At 35.1% G+C, this 20,011-nt stretch overlaps 1 protein-coding gene across 7 annotated transcripts; it reads left to right on the top strand.

The window, feature by feature from the left end:
- The first annotated feature begins 71 nt into the window (after window positions 1-71).
- LOC147389265 (dual specificity protein kinase YAK1 homolog) lies at window positions 72-16,928 on the top strand. Of its 7 annotated transcripts, none has more exons than XR_015170880.1 (20): window positions 72-720; window positions 3,539-3,738; window positions 5,575-5,728; window positions 5,822-5,931; window positions 6,375-6,444; window positions 6,550-6,632; window positions 6,726-6,804; window positions 6,940-6,980; window positions 9,055-9,177; window positions 10,787-10,928; window positions 11,160-11,262; window positions 11,341-11,423; window positions 11,527-11,601; window positions 11,899-11,973; window positions 12,169-12,941; window positions 13,867-14,031; window positions 15,551-15,849; window positions 16,034-16,111; window positions 16,377-16,514; window positions 16,599-16,928. XR_015170880.1 is itself a non-coding variant. In XM_086419375.1 (18 exons), the coding sequence occupies exons 1-18, from the start codon at window positions 565-567 to the stop codon at window positions 16,108-16,110; spliced, it is 2,811 nt and encodes a 936-aa protein (XP_086275501.1). In that variant the 5' UTR covers window positions 72-564; the 3' UTR covers window positions 16,111-16,237. The 7 variants fall into 7 exon arrangements, 1 of the variants encoding a protein (XP_086275501.1); XR_015170877.1 differs by having other exon boundaries at window positions 11,338-11,423; XR_015170879.1 differs by having other exon boundaries at window positions 11,338-11,423; window positions 16,034-16,127.
- Window positions 16,929-20,011: the final 3,083 nt, after the last annotated feature.

Below are 20,011 nucleotides of genomic sequence, written 5' to 3'. Positions count from 1 at the left end.
AGTCGAAATTATCCAAACTAAAGACTCCTTTAAAATTAAAACTCTTTTTTAATATAAATATTAATATATATTTCAACCCGCATTTTCGAGGAGAAGAAATCAGAGGAAAATAACTCTCGTTTCTGATTCCGCCCTAATCTTCATCCATTGATCTTCATCATCAAAATCGATTATTTTGATTTGATGTTGAAGACAAGGATGACGATGATGTATTCCCATCAAAACCCTAACGAAATTATGGGGTTTTCCCCAAACTTCTTCGATTGATCGAACCCTCAAAAGAACTCTTTCATGTCTCTGATTATTATCGGTCTCAGGTATCGGAATCGAAACACATTGGATGCTAATTCAATTTGGGGGATTAGTCGAACGAGGAAGGTTATGGGATTAGAATCTTCTGGAGAATTATCTGAATTTCTGGGGATCAAAACAAGTGGATCGGATGAGAAATAACAGCTAAATGAGTTTAATTTTATATAATTTTGTTTAATTTAATTGGTGAACACAGTGGTGATGAGGAAGAGTTCTTAATTTTTCGATTGGAGTTTGATTTCTAGAGTGGCCATGGATGATGCTAGTAGTAGCAAAGAAGACAAACCTCACACAGGAGATCATCTCTTGAAGTCTCTGTGGAATCCGACCCCACGAGCTTTTGGTAGATATTCTCTATTGCCGGATGGAACCTCGCAGAATTCCAGCACTTCTCGATCACGTGTTAATGTAAGACAACCAGTACGAATTGCTTTTTGGCTAATCATCTATCACGATTTTAATTTGTTAATTAGAAAAATGTGATTTTTTAACCTCAATTTAGTGTAGATTAAAGAACCGCGAAGTAGCTAGTGTTGGATGATTATCATGAAATATGGGGTTTGTTATAGAACTCATGTAAGAAGAGTCCAATTAGATATAACAAGTTGGTTGAGAAATCAGCTTATGATTGTTAGGTATATTGTTCTATATTATTAGTGTGGACAATTTGATTGCACACAGGATAGCGACGGCGGCAAGTCAGATATGAATTCCTTACGAAATAGTCATGCGAAAATGAATTCGGAAAAAAAAAAAAAACGAATTCCACGATTTGCGAAAATGAATTGTTCTTCAAGAAAATCGTTAGGAGTCATCCGTCACATTGACTCATTCAACATCTGAGATGCCTTGCTTTGCTCAATAATTTTGTGAAGACTTGCCCAAGTTAATCAGTTTCATATTCTCCCTCTCATTTTTTTATTGGCACAGTTTTCATATTCTCTTGCTTTCTATTGGTTGTCAAATTGGATGCTTTTCTATCTTCCTATTTAGGCTTAATAATGGAGTGGATTAAACCGATCAAAAATAACAATGGAGTGGGTTATAGAAGCAAGACTATTTGGGACCCTGCTATTCAGCTAATAGCTCAAAGGTCTTCTTGGAAGTTGAAATATTTATCTAGGGGGGCAGTAACATTGATCAAAAACATCTTAACAAGCATTTCTATATACTTCCTACATTTTATCCTCTATACCTAGAAGCGAGGAAGTGCATTTGGAGAAGTTGATTCAGGAATTTTTTGGAATGGTAGGGAAGGTAAGCAGAAGTTTCACATTGTTAATTGGAAACATATTTGTTTTATAGAACAGAATGAGGGTCTTAGCATTCGAAAGATTAGATTAATGAATTTGGCCTTGTTAAGTAATTGGTTTTGGAGGTTCTGGCTTGAGCATAAGAGTTTGTGGAATGATGTTATCAAAGAAAAAAATACAGGATCAAGAATTTTGGATGGGAGAGTGGTGAGGTGAGGTCTTCTTATGGGTGCGTCTTTGGAAAGGCATCTCTAAAATCGTATTGGAGTTTTGGAGTAGGGTTACTTCTAAAGTTGGCAGAGGAAATAGAGTAAGATTATGGGAGGATCGTTGTTGTGGGGTTTTGCTTCTTTGTATGTAGTTTCCATCTTTATTTTCAATGTCTGCTAAATGAAATGTACTAATAAATGAATTCATGATTCGATTTTGGGAAGAGTTGTTTTGAGACCTTGGTTTTAGGAGAGGCTTTAATGTTGGGAGGTTCAGGGTGTCATGTATACCAAGGATTCTTATTAATCCTTCAATAGAGGACCAAAATGTATGGGCTTGTAGCCCGGATAATGTGGTTTCTATGAAATCGTTTTACAACTCCATCACGCCTACCTCTTGTTTTATTTTCCTAATGTTGCGGTGCCCAAAGTCTTGTCAAAGGTAGCTTTTTATTTTATTTTATTTTATTTGGACTGCTACTCTTAATAGAATCCAAACTGTGGACCATATTATTGTTAGGTGGCATAATTGCTATCGATATTTGATCCCTTTGCAAATCCAATGGGGAATTTGTTAATCATTTGATTATCTTTGTTCTTTTGTAAGGAAGATCTAGTTGCATTTTGGTATTGTATTCCATACTTCTTGGTGTTTTTATGGCTTTGTTTTTAGCCTTTTTAAGAGTTAGCATATTAAGGCCAGTCGCCTCTCGTTGTTTGTTGGTGTATTGGAAATAAAAGGAACATGACAATCTTGAAGGGAATGAGCATTCTCTCTAGGAAGTAGATTATGTCCACTATTGCATTATTATTTTTCCAGTGCAAGCTATTCAACGAGTTCAAAGGGATCTTTTTTGAGGATTTTTTGTCTAGATGGGATTCGATGTGTTTAGCTAGGGAGTGAGTTTGTTGTGTTTGTCATTATTCTCTATCGTATTTCTTTTCCTTCTTTTGATAAAACTTTTTCTTATTAAAAAGTAACTAAAAATTATGGGCATTTAGCTTGGTGACTGAGTACCTTATTTCTACCTAGTAATGCAAGCTTGTAATGAATTAGATATCAAGAACAGATATTAGCAATGGCCTATAGGTCTCTAAAAGGGTTGGTTAAGTATGTTTTTATTGCCTATATAAAGGGAATTATGGGGGTTGTTGGAGACAGTCTGCTGGGTTATGTTTTGAATAGAAGAGTTCAGCCTGTGTGACGAAGACATGGATACATTGTAGGTAAATATGAAGTGTTTAGAGACTCTGAGCCCCATGAACCTGAACCTTTGACAGCTCACTATAGTTTATTTCATATTTAGAGCTATATCATGCGTTAGTTGTGCTAAGTAGTATGCAACATATGGAGATTGTATTTACATGTGTTGATACACGATTAAAATTATATAAGCATTGTGCATAAATAATAGCTGAAAACAAATCTTTTAATATATTAACATTTTCTTTTGAGAGAATGTAGAATGTGAGTATGAAACGGTGTCCCGCATTGAATTTAGACTGTCCTTGTCACACCGTGTAGATTTTTCAGGGTTTTCTTTGTCTCATTGTGCACACATTTTTTATCTCTCTCTCTTTCTTATTATGTTTTATTTCTTCTTCCTTACAACTACTATTCACTAGGTTTATTTTAAAGTGCTGTTGCAGACTTGTGGAGCAGCATTGCATTGTTGGTGCATTACTCAGATTGCATTATCTATCTAGAGTTGAAATCATTTAAAATGGAAGTTTCAGTTCTCACTAGCAACTTTGACCATGCAGCTGATCGGCTGCCTAACCAAGGACATAGTTCAGACATATAAAAAATGTAACCCAGAAGTCAAGTACTACAAAGAATTGACTCCAAAGCGGGTTCTTACAAGCCCATCGGTCGGAGTGCTCAATGATGGCTATGATAATGCAAATTCAGATCTTATCTTAACAGTGAACTCGATCTTAGTTGATCCAAAGTCACAACGAAGGTCTGGTTCTTTTACCTGATGAGTATCTTTTCTCTCTTTTTCCCCCATTTCTTACACTTGGTCCTATCTTTTCTTCCTTTGGGCTGTGGCACTCTGTACTAAAAATATATCATCCAGAAAATTTGTGACGGATAGGAAAAACCTCCACAAGTTAAATTGGTCTGATCTGTATGTTGTAATAACATGCATTTAGAAGAATGCTACATCACTATTGAATTTATCCTATTACCTACCTTACAGAAGAACAAGCTATCTGATATTATGCATCATTTGTTGTTATTTTCTCATAATTTCTTAGGAAAGCTAAAACACAGGAAGTACCTGTTCAGTATTTTATTTCAAGCTCCAACCCTCAACCATATAAAGTTGTAGATACTGAATTTATAATTGCTGACAAGGACACACCAATGCAGTGAAGTGAAGTGGCTTTTGGATTTTTGAACTTTAGAACGTCAATCCAATGTTTTAGAAACCCATATTTTGTCCAATTTGTCTGAACTGGGTCCAATGTGGTTATTTAGATGATTTTACATGTATAAAATTCAATTTGGTAGGATCTTTAGACATGTCTGGCTATTTCTTATAGATGGATTTGTACATAGAAAAATTACATGAGAAATTGAATTCTACACCCCCATCCATTCATTGAAAATACATAATCAGCTAGAAACCAACCACCAGATGTAGTCAAATCTTGAATGCCACTCCGGAAACTAAATCAGAATTAAAAAGAATAGTGAAGGAACTGACCATCTCCAGAATCGAGCTATGGGGTTGACTCTCCACTCTGCACAGAACAGCAAAATGTGTTTCTTTCAATTGAACTTCACTGGTATACATGGTATTAATCTTCGACATATTGCCTCAAAATATGTTGAAATATTTCCATTTCCACTAGGGTTGGCGCGAAAGTTAACCAGCACTTTCTTTTTGTTCATATTTCGTGGAAATCACTATTTATTTTGTTGAATAGTATTTTCAGCTGAAATAGTCAAATTTCAAGGTTTTGGTGGAAGTATATTGATTAACAAAAGTTGACCTTTTTCAAAAAAAAAAAATTCTAGAAATATTGATAAAATTTATTTATGTACACACACACACACACATGCACACACAATATTCTCTCATTAGTGGAACTGAATTATGATTAGCCAAATATCTAGAGATCATGTTCTTTTGAATGATTGTAAGCATATTTGCACATTCATATAAGCATACACTCGAAATCATCTATGTTCTAATTAGTTGGATATATTAGTAATTTATTCATCCAATGTAAAAGCAAAAAGTCATATAATGATGCAAGAACGTAGAACTTCATAGTTTGTTCATTTAAGCAAGTGTGTAGGTATTAAGGTGTATCTCTTTTCCTTGTAGAATACAGTTTTAGGTGGTGAAGCTCTTATTTACATGCGCCAATGTGTAGAAAAATGCGACTGATATTTGTTCCCTCATATTTGGTTATTGTAGTTTGATGATTTATGATTTTATTTTCATGTCCATTTGATATTTTCCTCCTATTTTAGAGCTTCCTTAACATTTCCATTATTTCACAGTATCCATGATTTCTATGAAAATTTTATTAGTTTCCCCCATTTCCAAGCCTACTGAAATAGATTTTGAATCCGTATTTTAATATTGTGCTGGAATATAAATGTGCAATAAACAAGAACTGCGTGGTCTATTTAGACTGGAAATACTGGAAAGCAATCAAGTAAGGGTAGTCGTTGCTTTTCAGACATTTCTAGAAATTTTTAGTGTAACTTAAATATATCCCAGCATGGCATGTCCGCACTTCTGCTTAAGAACCTGACCTTGCTTTTAAATATGTTGCAGGTATATTGTTAAAGAAATTCTTGGCCACGGGACTTTTGGACAGGTTGCCAAGTGCTTGGTTTCAGAAACTAATAATTTTGTTGCTGTTAAGATCATTAAAAACCAGCGTGCATACTACCAGCAGGCTCTGTTTGAAGTCTCTATTCTGAATGCGGTAATTGGACTCTCTTGTCTGGTTACCTCTCTTGCTAGGAGTTATTAATAAAGGAATTCCTTTATGTTTTGCTATGTTCTCCACTTTTTGCAGTTAAATAGGAAGTTTGATCCTGAGGATAGGCATCACATTGTTCGTATCCTGGATCACTTTATGCACCAATGCCATTTGTGCATTTCCTTTGAACTGCTTTACCTGAATCTGTAAGTTACTCCAGTTTAAAAGATTAAATTAAATTCAGGGCATGAATAATGTGGTTTGGAACCAACATCCATCTTGATCCGTACTTCTTTCAATGGAACTGGGATCAGTATGGAAGCAAGCGATTTGATCCGGATTGAATTCGGGTTTGGGAATCAGAATCACTCAGAACGTTTCCATTTTTATTGTGTACACACCAAGAGATAGATCCAAAATTTATAAATAAGGATCACTGGTTAGGCAAAATCATAAGATATTGACTAGATCAGAATTTGATTCTGGGTCAACATGGGAAAGGTTGAATCCAGATCAGGATTTAACTGGTTCTGACCGTGCATTACTTGAAGATTGATCTAGTAGATGCATTTACTGCAACTGAGTAATATTTTTTTACATGTTCATGCAATTACTGTTTTTTGTCAGTGACATCTTTTTGACTATTCAGGTATGAGATCATCAAGATAAAAAATTATTCAGGATTACAACTGAAGGTTGTCCAAATGTTCTCAAAACAGGCATGTGCAGTTCTTTTGCTCATAAACTGTTGTTGTGTTGAATGTATAGTTTTCATATGTGATGGTCAAGAATATTCATTAAATAGTGTTATTTTATTTCTTTAGATCTTGAGTGCATTGATTTTAATGAAAGATGCTGGTATCATTCATTGTGATCTGAAGCCAGAAAACATTATGTTAAATACAAGGTGAAGTACTTGTTATGATCACTTTGGACAGTAAATTTTGTAGGATATGTATGTTTTTTTCATGCTTTAAAGGTGGTATTTTGGGATTGACAGTGTGGACCCAATAGAAATCAAGGTTATTGATTTTGGATCAGCTTGTATGGAACATCGAACAGTTTACTCCTACATTCAGGTTTTCATCTCTTATCTGTTTTTAAAGTTATGTCATAATTTGATGTTGCGGTTGATAAAGAAGCCTGTAAATGGATATATCAAGTGCTGTGGGCTTTTTTATTTTTTGTCATTTTGTTCGACTTTTTTGCTGCAGAGCCGTTATTACAGATCTCCAGAAGTTGTTCTTGGGTATCAGTATCCTTCTACATGAAACTTGTAATTTTATTATTTAAACTAGCTCTTTTGCTTATTAAAAGATATTAGGAGTAATAAGTTGTTATTAGTAGGGGTAGTATTGTCTTTTTTTATTTGGTGATGATGTATAATTGGTTGTGTGACTGTATTGGAGTCAATTTTGGCTCTACCACATTTTCTCCAATCTCCTATTCTCTTCTTCTGCTCAAATTCTTAATCTACGTGGTATTGGAGCAAGTCATAAGAGTTTGAATTTCTCTTTTTTTTTTTCCTTCCATTATTTCCGTTCTTTCTCAATTGATTTATAAGAAAATCTGATTCAAGGTTAAGGAAGATTTGTGTGTAATTCTCCATGTAGTTGTATGATTGTGTGTAGATCCTTATGTGTGATTGGACCTAACCAGTTTTTCAGTGGTTGGTGATGTTTTCGGGTAAGTTTTGTGGTTCTCTAGTGTGGTGAAAGGTACTTGTAGAAGTAAAGGCATTTTTGAAGACAAAAGGAAAACATAGTCACTTACTAATAGATAAGCCTACTTTCGAAGATCTGAGTGTCATAGATATATGGGAGCAAGAAAATGCCTAGATTGTGACATGGTTGTGAAACAATATGAAACCATAGATCAGTGCTACTGTTATGCTCCTGGACAATGGTAAGAAGATATGGGAACGGCCGAACAAGTAAGACACATGTATCTAGGATCAAATCACATCACCTGGACTTATGAACTACATAGGAGTACTTTTCTCTTCAACAAGATGACGAGGCCATATAACAAGTTCTTTGCCTCTATGATGCGAAAGTGAGAAGAACTTAATTTGTACCAACCTATTACTAGTGATATTCGCACGGTACAGAAACAATAGGATTATATTTAACTTCTCCCCGCTCTCCTACTAGAGTATAATGTAAACATATTTTAGATCCTAGGTAGCAAGGAACTTCTCTCTTACATATGTTTTCTCTCAAGTTAAGAGAGTCACGTTATTAGATAGTGAGAACGTTGGTGGTGACCAATTAGCTTTAGCGGTTTCCGTAGATCACGGAAGTTGTGGTTGTGGTATTGATGGTCAAGGGGTCGTGGTGGTAGAGATTCAAGGGGAGGTTAAGGTGGAGGCCGTGGAATCCGTAAGTGTAGTCATTGTTGTTTTGATGGACAAACAATAGACTATTGTTGCGATTTACATGGTAAACTTGTTGCTCATTAGGTTTCATCATCAGTTTAAGATACATATTAGACACTTATTTCTACTATTTTTTATTAGCTTAGGAGGAGTCCATTATTTTTTCTAGGGAAGCTTATGATGTGATAATATATATAACAGATTGTACCATTAGGGTTGGAGTCGATTTCGTTTGGATATAAGCTTTTACAATAGAAATACATATGAGTCTCTTTTGTGATAATCAGATTGCTATACACATGGCTTCTAATCATGTGTTTCACGTGAGGACAAAATCATATTGAAGTTGACTGCCACTTCGTTCAAGACGATCTCCCAAGTCATGAAATTGTTACTCCCTATGTGAAGTTTGAAGATCAGCTTGCTGATTTGTTTACCAAGTCATTGGGTTGTAGTAGGGTGGATTATATTTGTAACAAGTGGGGATTATATGATTATATTCTCCAGCTTGAGGAAGAGTGTTAGGCATATTAAACTATTATTAATAGGGGCAGTATCATCTCTTCTTCTATTCTTCTCATCAAACTTTGAATCTATTAAAGAAATGGTACCTTTTCTGTTCTATGAAAGGGGAACACATTATGGTATTTCTTTTGAACTGGTTACTTGACATGCTTAGCTTGAAAGTTTCAATTTCAACTCCTGTTCCAGGCTTTTCTTTCTTCTTATTTTGTTAAATTTCTATTTTTTTCTTTTCTTAATTAAGGACATGCCACATCAGAACTGAAATTTTAATCATCACATATATCTATAATTAGAATTGTGCTCTCTCCATTATCCATGATTACATTGGCTGCATTTGAGTATTATTTCATAATGCTATGTTTTCTATTATTATTTTTTTCCTGTTATAACATTGGTGTTCTAGTTCAGTCCTTGATCCATCTTTCAGATACACTACTGCAATTGATATGTGGTCTTTTGGATGCATTATAGTGGAGTTGTTCATAGGGTTACCACTATTTTCAGGAGCCTCAGAATTTGATCTTCTCAAGCGGATGATACACATACTTGGGTGTGTTCTACTCTTGAATGTTTGGTTATGATACAAACAGGTTTTTTAAAATGAAAAATATATTTTCTTTTCAGGCTGTTCCTTGAGAATTATTTTTTAAAGCATGTATGTTCAGGACTTATTAGCAAAATCATAGATGAGTGACTGTTTACTTTCTTTTATTTTTGTTAATGAGTGAAATTAATAGACAAACAACTAAAACAGGTGCTAGTGATTAATTTACATTGATGTCTTCATAGTGTTTCTTTGAGCATGCTCCATTTCTTCAGTTCTGTTAAGTGAAACGATTTATTAGAGAACGACAAGAAAAGGACCTTATAATTGTTGTTTCCAATGTCCAAATTGTGCTTAGTTATGTATGGAGTATGGAAAGAGAGAGACCATTGTATACCCATCAAAAATAAAATGTCATTAGGAGCTAGTCTTCCTCTAGATTTCTTTGATAACATTGTGACTGCTATAGTGCTTTGTTGGTTCCAATGTCTAAGGTACCGATTCTTTGAAAGCATTGTGATTGCTACAATCCTTGGGTTAGTTCCAAGTTCCTACTTTAAGGTACTGATTCTTTGAGGAATCAAACAACCATTGTTCATATTAGGGAAAATGACTTTTTTTTTTTTAATGGACTTTTAAAGTTTAGCAGATGTCAAGCGAGCATATAGATTATGGTAACTCAGGGCTTGACATATTTGGGTTCGTGGAATTATTGTAACTGATAGAATGCATTTTACAAATGGTTAGTATAACATTTCAGTTGTACTTCATTGTTCTAGAAAATTTATGTCGGTTGAACTGTGACTTTGCAAAATAATATTTCAAAAAATTGATAAAAAAAAAAAATTAGGTGATATTTCTTGTTGATTCCTTTGAAAATATACATATTTTATGAAAGAACGAAAATTTAGTACTATCTTTGGGTGTGCTTTAATGGGAGTTTGTAGGAAATTCATGCACGTCTGAAAATATGAAATATGTTAGAAGAATTTCCAGTTCAACCTGGAATTGGAGGAGAGAAAGTGATCCAAGATTTTCTTTTATGGAAGTTGAGTTGGAATGTTGACCATTGAGGAAAAAAAAAAGGATTATGGAGCAAGCCTAAATCAGGGGACTGACTGACATTATGGTTAACATCCCAAAATGATCTAAAAGTAATTCAAACTTTTTTTTATAGGGGCCTCAGGTGATGGGAGGAAGCAAGCGTCACAAATGATTTCTTGTGGAAGTTAGAAAGCTCCCGGCCTGTTATATTTGCCAATGCATTTTCATAATCTTTTTGTAGATTTGGACAGCCATTTTCATCCTATGAAACTAAATTTTAAATTTTTTTAGGCAATTAGTAAAGTTGTTTTTTCCTTCTCGCTGTACCACCATCTAGTTAGTTATTCTGCTACTGCTGTCATGGTTGCTAACATCCTCATATATATATAAGAGATTCTTAGTCTGTCTCTAGGATGTATGTACACCCTTGGGGTGTGCCTTTGTTTTCTTAATCTTTGTACTTTCGGCTTCTTGTGGGTGGGTTGGTCATCTCAACCCCAGTTTCCCTTATTAATACGATTTCTACTTATCAAAGAAAATCATCCTGATTTATGTCTTGGAAACTGTGTAGAGGACAACCGCCTGATCATGTACTAAATGTAGCAACAAACACTAACAAGTTCTTTAAGCACGTTCAACATCCAGAGAATAATGAAGCCTCTGTAGGTGGCAGAAGTGCTTATCAAGTTCTAACCAAAGAGGAATATGAAGCTGTAAGTCTTTCTGCTAGTATTAGTAGTAGTAGTGTTATTTGGATCAGGAAGAAAATGTTAAAATGAAAGAAAAATAAATAAATAATGAAAATCATTTCCATTATTCATGTGAGGTTTGATAATATTTTATTTGAATAACAAGTCCACTTCACCAATGGTATTTCTATGCATTTGTATATGGTTGTGAGCTTTTAACTTTCATGATTTTTCTGTCTGCTGGCATGTACTCAGAGAGAAGTGAAAGCAGCATTAATAGGAAAAGAGTATTTTAAGAAAAAGAAGCTTGAGGAAATTGTCATCAAGTACTGGAACCTGAAAAAACTGCCCAACGAAGGTTAGCTTATTTAAAATAGAAGATTGGATTAATGGGTAGGACAATCTCAATGACTATGTTACTGCAATCTTTTAGTAGTTGATGAATGTGCAACCTGCTTGATCGATTTCCTGCGGGGACTCCTCCAGTTTGATCCAGTGAAGCGATGGACACCTTTGCAGGTTTTTGAACATGCCCGTGATCAGCATTCCTCTCTTATAAGTGTTTTCTGCAATGAGATACTACTCTTTAAGTCATTCACAGTTTCAATTCCTCTATTTGCAGGCTTCGAAACATCCTTTTGTGACTGGAGAACCATTTATATGTCCTTATAAACCTTCCCCACAGACCTCTCGTGTTGTAAGTATGCTCGTATCTAAAAAATATTTTAATGGGTGATATATGTTCTTCCAATTTGGTATCACCCTATCATTGAACCCTGAGCTTTTTGAGTCTGCTTTCGTTCTATAGTATTGTGCTTTTATTTTTCTCTCAAATCATTCGATTAGTTCAGGAGATTCCTTTGGATTGGATGGTCAATTTATACTCACAATCAGCTGTTTTGTTATAACAAGCTTTTTGAGTGCTGGAAAGGTGCAGCCTTTGTTTTATGTAGATCATGCATCGGATTATAACAAACTTTCTGGCATTCTGTAGCCTGAATCTCAAAATGTTAAGGTGGACCATCATCCGAGCGTAGGACACTGGGTTGCTACTGGTCTCTCTCCTCAGGTGGCTTTCTGCCCTTCTTTAGTGTGATATTATTATATTTCTTAGAGGCCATGCACATTTTAAAATAATTTATGTTAGGGTTTTCTCATAGCAGATCATCCCATTCTGGAAATTTAAGTTTGCATTGATTTATTTATATATTTTTAGAAGTGGTAATTAATCAATAAAGTTTTATGTGCTGTGTTCACTTTGTAGGTTTCAAACATAAACAGAAGTCCTGCACTGAATGGCCCACATTTTCATGCTGCCCCACTCTCTTATGCCAGTAGTTATGGCAGTTTTGGAAGCCATGGTAGCTGTACTGATGCTACTGGGTTTGGTAGCAGTAGCTATGAAAGCTATGGGGATAGTAGCATACATGCACCTTATTCACCCGTTCGTCCATCTAGCTTTAACCACCGAATGGTAAACTTTGAAGCTAGTCCTAATGCTAGGCGAATGACTTCTCAACTCCCTCTCGGGAATGGACGTGGTGTCAGTCCATCAAGAGGAAATTTTGGGCAAATGTCCCTGGGCACCAGTCCCTCACAATCTATTCCCAACTCCCATGTTGGTTCTCCTGGAAAGTATGGTCCAACTTCCCCGGCAAGAAACAGTGGTGTTCATGGATCGCCATTGGGTAAAATTGCAGCTATTAGCCAATTTAACAGAAGTTTGGGATATCCTGGAAATTTCTCTGTGCAATCTAAGGAGAGTGCATCATCTCCAAACTGGCAAGGACATCAAATCAACGGTGCCAGCTGTAATTATTCCGAGGGGAACCTTCAAGGACATGGGGGTTCTCCACGAAATGTGCAAACACGAAGCAGTGGATTGAATTCAGAGTTTTCTTCTCCCGTAAGTCAGAACCCTTCGGGACCCTTTGCAGTTAGCTCCAATGTTTGCTTCCCTCCAACCTCAGATTCTGCATACAAGCAGCCCGAGTGTATTTCACTGCCTGATCCTGGAGATTGGGACCCCAATTATAGGTAGGCTTGCTTTCGCCAATATTTATATTCTAATTGGTTATTTGCATTATTGTGTTCATGGCCACTGGTTGGTAAGTTGTCCTCGTTATTTACTTATTCTTTTTAAATTGAGCTACTTCAATTAAATCCTATACAAAGTTTCCTGTCATTTGGTTGAAATTTTGGAGCAAAGATGAGAGTTTTATTTAATTCTAGCCAGGACTGAAACTGATACTGAATCCGATATTTTATCATTTGTCAAAGATGTGTACCTAGTTACTTTCTTCTGTACCCTTGTTTTCAGACATATGCACTTATTTGCCTATAGGAACCTAGTGATTCAGACAAAGGGAAGAGGGTGCTCAGGAAAAACTGGGCGGGGCATGCATCTGATTTCTTGGTGGTTTCCTAGCATAGGCGATCCAATAGACCTAGGCAAACACCTAAGATTCATGGCATTAGATTTTCAGTCATGTTCATGTTTAACATTAATAAATTATCTACTTGATTCTGTTCTCATTTTGGTCTCTATATCTAATAAATAGTTGTTACTTATATTCTCATTATTTGATTTTGGATTTTATTATTTTCAGTGAATTATTTAGTCATCAGTAATATACTGTTGCATTGTGAATCATCATTGTTCTTTCAGTGATCAAGAAGTTATTTTGCATTGCAAGTCAGGAGATTTTGATTCTAAGGTTTTTATCTCTGTATGCAAGTTTGTATTTAAATGCATGTATGTGGCATGTCCATGGGACATATTATGCCTATGTAATATTAGCTGTCTTATTTTGTAGTATCCAAAATTTTCTTTCTTTTAGTCACGGTGCACTCTCATATGATGCCCAAGAGGGGATTTGTCCTTTGGGTCACTCAAGCATTTTGAAAAATTGATCTTATATAATTAACGTTGGGTGTTAGTTCTAATTCATTTCTGTTACAGTGATGAACTTCTTTTGCAAGAAGATGTTTCTGATACGAGTAGTGTAGCCTCTGAGTTCACCAACAGGATGCGCCTTAGCAATTCTGTGGTTTCAGGGGCTGAAGTTGGAAGATTCAACCAAGTCTGTTTCCAGACGCATATAAGCTCCCCTACATCCAACGAAAGGTAAGACATCATTCCTTTGAATAGTAGCTTTATTTCAAGTTTTCTGTCGGCCTCTAAAGATAGAGGTTGGGGGGTGCGGTCTCTTTCCTTGTGATGGATATATCTATATATGCATAGGGTCCCATTCAGCAGCCAACGCTAGGGAGCCAACACGTTTGTCCTATATGGATTAGAAGTTTTGGAATGGGCTGATTTTTTGTGAGGGTGATCTCTATGGTGAGGAGATCATCCTCAAAACAAATCGGCCCAATTTGAAACTTCTAACCCCATCAAAAGTGGTTTAGAATTCTGGACCGTCGATCTTTTAGCATTAATTTGTCAACCACTTTTGATGGGGTTAGAAGTTTCAGATTGGGCTGATTTTTTTTTTTTTTTTTTGTATCTCCTCACCATAGAGATCATACTCACAAAAAATCAGCCCAATCCAAAACTTTTAAGCCATATAGGACAAATTTTGGCTGCCGAACACTACCTATATATACATATATGTCTGTGTGTTGTGTGGGTGTGTGTGTTTGTGTGTCCCATCCCAGCTTTAACGAATTTGTGAGAACAAAATTTTGTTGAATAATCCAACTTCTCTACTTTTTGGCCAGGGAATATTTAAGCTTTAAGTTGGAGAGTTAGTGCTATTAAAATCCTATGATTCAAAATAAATCTGAACCCAAGCAATTTGAATCTGATTCTTAGGGTGCATTTAGTTTGGATAAGCCACCTGATTTTTTCATAATCAGAAACCCAAAAACATGGAGAATTAGAAACTGTTCTCAGGTCTTATAATAGTAGTAGTAGTAATTCGTTGGATAATTTAGACATGCTCCATTTAACTGTAGAATTTTTTTGAAAAATATTAGAAAATAACTTAAATGCCAGCCCTCTTCTTCAACTTCTTTCCAAAACCCTTGATTTTTTTTTCCCCAAAACCAATCATCTTCAATCTCTAGTATAAGTAACTCTCTCTCGTATTCAACCTGATGATGTGCAATTGGGTAATATTTTTCCCATAAAATCAGTTTTTAAAAACACTGTTAACCAAACTAGATTTTGGATTCGCAAAATCAGTGTCTGTAATTTGATTGTAATAATCCACAATTAGGATCGAGAATCAGGTTCTACAATCCGAACCAAATGCCCCCATAATTGCTTTAAATAAAAATCCTATGGTTTTAATGTGAATCACGATTCAAGATGTGACTCACGTATGATGTAAGATATGATTTTTCCTGCTAAGTTCATTATTTTTCTTTAAATTTTGTACAAAAGCTCAGCACATCATGATAATTTATGTGAATTGTTTAATAGTATTTTGTATTTTCGGGCTCAGATAAGACGTTTATGATCTTATGACCCAACAATTTGAGCCACAATTTGGTTCTGTCATACTTGCCATTTTAGTATCCGATGTGGTTAACCCTGGACATAATCAGGAAATCTGTATTATATCAATATATTTATTAAGTTACCATGGCAGCTGGGTTTAAATTCTTTTCTGTGTTTCCTTGTTTATGTGACTACTCAGAACAAATGTACCAGTTCAAGCATATTTGCATGTAGAGGGGAGTCCCCCTTCAACCCGCGGTACGCATATTGGGTATGCCTGTCCTCTTGCAAACCCTTCACATCTCATGAATCAGTCCTCACAAAATTCTCCCAGCCGTTTTGGACAGCAACCCATTCAGTGGTCCAACCACGGACAACCAACGCATGTCCATGGTAGTGACTGGAATCATCTGATGGTTCGGCCGGCTCCACCACACTTCTATGTTCTGGACCCATATTCTTCTGGCAACAATACATTCACCAATCGCTCGTTATGGGGTACTTCTTCATGATGCCATGCCACCACTCAGATGCATACTATTTGTTTCCATTTTTTTCATTTTCTCTTGCAATCTGAAGCATTGAAACCTTTCTCTTGAATCATTCTTATACCTCTTTTGGGGGTTGAGTGTTTGATGGAGAGGGGTTCCATTGCCATTTTAACCAAATTTGACTTTTGTAGGACAAGCGACCGGGCATCCCATCACTAGTATTCCACCAACATTCCATGCAAGAAATGATTACAGAAGGATAGCCTGAGGTGGAAGATCTGCTAAGTATTTTATTTTTTTAAAGTATGGTCATGTATTCATTGGAAATTTCTTTTGGATCACATTGATTCATATGACTTCTCATAAATATAATTTTTAATTGTGGCATTCATATCTTCGTCGGGCTTCAAATATTATCGGTCTATGGGTAGCTAATTAATCTCTTTAAGAGCTTTCATCGATCTCCCTCTTTCCTCCCATCTGTTACCAGACAACTCAAACTCTTATGCTTCGAATCTTTTTTTTTTTTTTCAGTTGTTTATGAAGGACACCTCGATGTTGAGGTTTACTTTTTAGATGTTTAAAAAATTTAGCTACTGTGCCTGAGGTATACTTTTGTCGATGGCATTCAGACTGGAAGCCAGGTAGCAGCGGCAGGGGTTATCTGGACAGGTAATGCATTTTGAATTGGAAGTAAGAAGTTAATGGTTCTCTTAATTGTGGCTTTTCAAGGATGTTTTGTTGGATTATGTGCAGATCGTCCAAATTCACTCTTGCTTTATAAGTGGACCAACCTGTGCTGCCAAACTGATCTATTGTAGATCAAATTTTGTATCAGATCCCATTGCTTATGATGCTGCCAGAAGCAAAGCGGAACTAACTGAGAGGAGGCCTGATTTACAGCTTGCCATAATTTGTATCCTGAAAACGTAATTCGACAAGTCATGAACCCGGAAGTATTAAACTTGTTAGACTTGAATAAGTCCTTTGTGTTTTTTAATTGGTTAGAAACATCATTTATAGATATTGAAAGGGATTTACTTACTTTACCAATTAAATCATAATTGATTTATTCAATTATCTTCATTAATTGTCTCATAGTTTCTTATTTGCATTATTATAGTTTTCTAATTACTATTATTATTATTATTATTCTTTTCTATTAACAGTGGTTTTGCTTTTATTGCCTCCCGAGACCTTGTACAATAATAATCGTCTAGAAATGCAACCATCTGGCAATTTTTTAGGCCCATTAATAATTACTAGCTGTTGAATTGAGTGTTTTTATTAGGGTTTGGAACCCTAATTTTTGTCCACATTATTTTGGTTAACGTTGAAAACCTAGAAATCATAAACCAGTTTGATTTTTGTTACAGGTTCACCAAGTAGCAGTGAAAGTATGATTTGATCCAAATTGCAGTTTTAATGGTCCGTTCCCTAGTTGGCGGGGGAGCATAGTCACAAAATTCTACAATTCTTTTAATAAGTTTTTAAAATCCTCCCAATAATAAGGGATTAACTCTCCACGTAGGCACCTTTTATCACATATATTACTTTTTTAACAATTGAATTTACTTAGCAAGTTTGAGCTTTTAATCTACACATGTTGGCCACCTTTTTGTAATGGTTGGTTGTTTTTTTTGTTCTTGTTTTTTTTAAAACTAATAAAATAGTCACTGTTTTCTAAATCAAACAAGCTGATGTGGCTAACTTTTGCTGGTCGAATTTTAGCCTCGTACACAAAAACGTCAACTAACTTGTCCATTGGAGATGCTCAAATGTAGTACTAACTAGTCCATTGGAGATGCTCGAATGTAGAACGACAACAATTTTACACTTCCACCTCAATTTTATTTTATTCAACATTCAAATATCAAGAATGATAAAGGATTTGTAGGGAGAAGATTGAAGATATGATGGGTTTGGATAAGAAACCCAAATACATTCTTTGTACATTCCTCACTGAACCTCTCTCTCTCTCTCTCTCTAATAAATAATAGAGGAAGTTATGCCAAAAACCAAGGCAGTCTTGACCATTAAACATCATGGGTATGTTTTCTTTTAACACACCTTGATATTTTGTGAGAATATTTTCCATGACGCTTTTAATTAGTACTAATAATCTATGTATGTGTGGCTATTAGTTCATTTTCAAGTGATGGAGACCCATCTGTGCAACAAATTTGAAGGCGCCTCTACTACCAAGGCACGTAAAAGAAAAGAAAAGAAGATAAGATACCTTTTTAGAATCAAAATTATAAAGAAAAATATAGAGAAAAAAAAAAATACTAACAAATATGAAATTGGAAGCAAACAGAAGGAATAATTCTGAGAAATTTTCTTCTTTCAATTGATAAAAGACCACAACTGAAAATCTAGTACATGAAACGAGGTGATTAAAGGAGAAGGTTCCACGTGTTTGACGTAACAAATAGAAGAAAATTACGGGAAAATCAATTTATCCACAAGGAAGCTTTTCCACGATTGTAGGCAAATCCAATATTCTTACCACCCCTGGAAATTGATTTGTCAGCACACGAACAATTAATAATAATAATAAAAAGATAGCAATAAAAGCACTCTCATTATTTTCCCATTGGATTTCCAATTTTTAAGCTTTAGGATAGAATTTTATATGAGCCTAATGGGTAGAATAGTGTGTAACAACTACTAATTGAAGAGTTTATAGTAGTTGTAAACTACTTGGGTGCCCATCAAACTTGATTTTTACATGTTTTAAAAATTTAAGCCTTACCAAGGGTTGTTTTGCTTAAACAGATAACCACATTGGCAATCCAACACCCCAGCTCTCTAGATTTCATAGAAAAACTCATCCAAAAAAAATTTAACAACAATTTCCTTTGTGCTTGATCCAGGGTTTTGATAATGGATGGCTACATAACTCCCAAAATTAATCGTAAATCTCCATTGAAAAATAACTTTTTTTGGAATATTTTTTTTCAAAGTTCCTAGAATTTTGTTTTCTACAATCCATCCCCCCCCCCCCAAAAGCATCTGATCATGGTTTTGGATGCCAAAAAGTTGAGCCCAGAGATCCTTAAATAATGTACTTATAGATACCCTCAATGCTTGTCTATTAAAAAGGAAGTTTTTATCCTATTTTATAAAGGAAATTATTTAAAAATTTTCAAAAAAATGATTTTAACATGATTTTTCAAATAATTAGCATAAAAGACAAATTAAAATAATGATTTTTGTTTTTGTTTTTTTTTAAATGCAACTCAAACAATAAAAATAATTCAGTCAAATTTCCCATGATGTGCTCAAACAGTAAAAAGGGATTTGCCAGCCAATATTTTCCCTGCAATTAAACACGCCCTAAGTGATCATTATTTCAAATAGAAGATTAAGCGGAAGCTCATTAAAATTCTCTGATATAACACGATCCTGTGAAGAAAAATTATTAAACAGCAAAAAAATCTCAAAACACACGTGATACGATGAATCAAGCATTCAGAGCAGCATTGAATCAGATTTTGAGCTCTGCAATTGTTAGAAACAGTAGAAAAAGATTGAAATTTGAACCTATAATCCCCCCAAAAACTTATTTTTTTAGCTTCAAAGAAACCTGATTCAAACATAGATCGAAATTTGACATTTGAACACATAGCTCCTACTCAAAGAAAGATGATTCAAACATAGATCGATATTTACAGAACAAGGACACTTAGATCACTACATCTATAATATGATTTCTAAGTCACAAGAATTATATAAAAAACTCTAAACTTAGATCATTCGATTCATAGAGATCTACAAATTTTCAAATCAAAGATCTGACCTTTAAGAGTAGAGAAGTTCAACAACGCCAAAACCCTAAATCTGCAACCTTCACTTCCGTCTCCAATTCAATTGATGCAAGGAGGGATTCGATTTGTCTGAAAATCACAGAGCCAATCGTTCCCGACCTGCATCAAGCGAACTAGAGACAGTAGTAAGAGAATCTCAACCATAGAAAATCTGATATACGCTTTGTTACACTGTTGTAGGGATCAATCGAAATGTTTAGAGAAGAGTTATTAGGGTTTTGGATTTGGAGATTTTAGGGTTTTGTTTGATCTCCAAATCGAAAACCCTATCCTCTCTCCCTTCACATGGATCTTCTCTTTCTAAAGCCGAGCATCGTGAAAGGTATTTATAACTGATAG

The sequence above is a fragment of the Akebia trifoliata genome, chromosome 12 (genome assembly GCF_017979445.1).
Source record: "Akebia trifoliata isolate Shusen 1 chromosome 12, ASM1797944v1, whole genome shotgun sequence".
Taxonomy (NCBI): Eukaryota; Viridiplantae; Streptophyta; class Magnoliopsida; order Ranunculales; family Lardizabalaceae; genus Akebia; species Akebia trifoliata.
Note: the sequence above shows the minus strand (reverse complement) of the source record. Positions and strands in the feature narration are given on the sequence as shown.

Coding starts and splice junctions, on each gene's coding strand:
- LOC147389265 (XM_086419375.1), top strand. CDS start 565: ATGGATGATGCTAGTAGTAGCAAAGAAGACAAACCTCACACAGGAGAT. Junction 3,739..5,574: donor GATCCAAAGTCACAACGAAG/GTCTGGTTCTTT, acceptor AATATGTTGCAG/GTATATTGTTAAAGAAATTC. Junction 5,729..5,821: donor AAGTCTCTATTCTGAATGCG/GTAATTGGACTC, acceptor CACTTTTTGCAG/TTAAATAGGAAGTTTGATCC.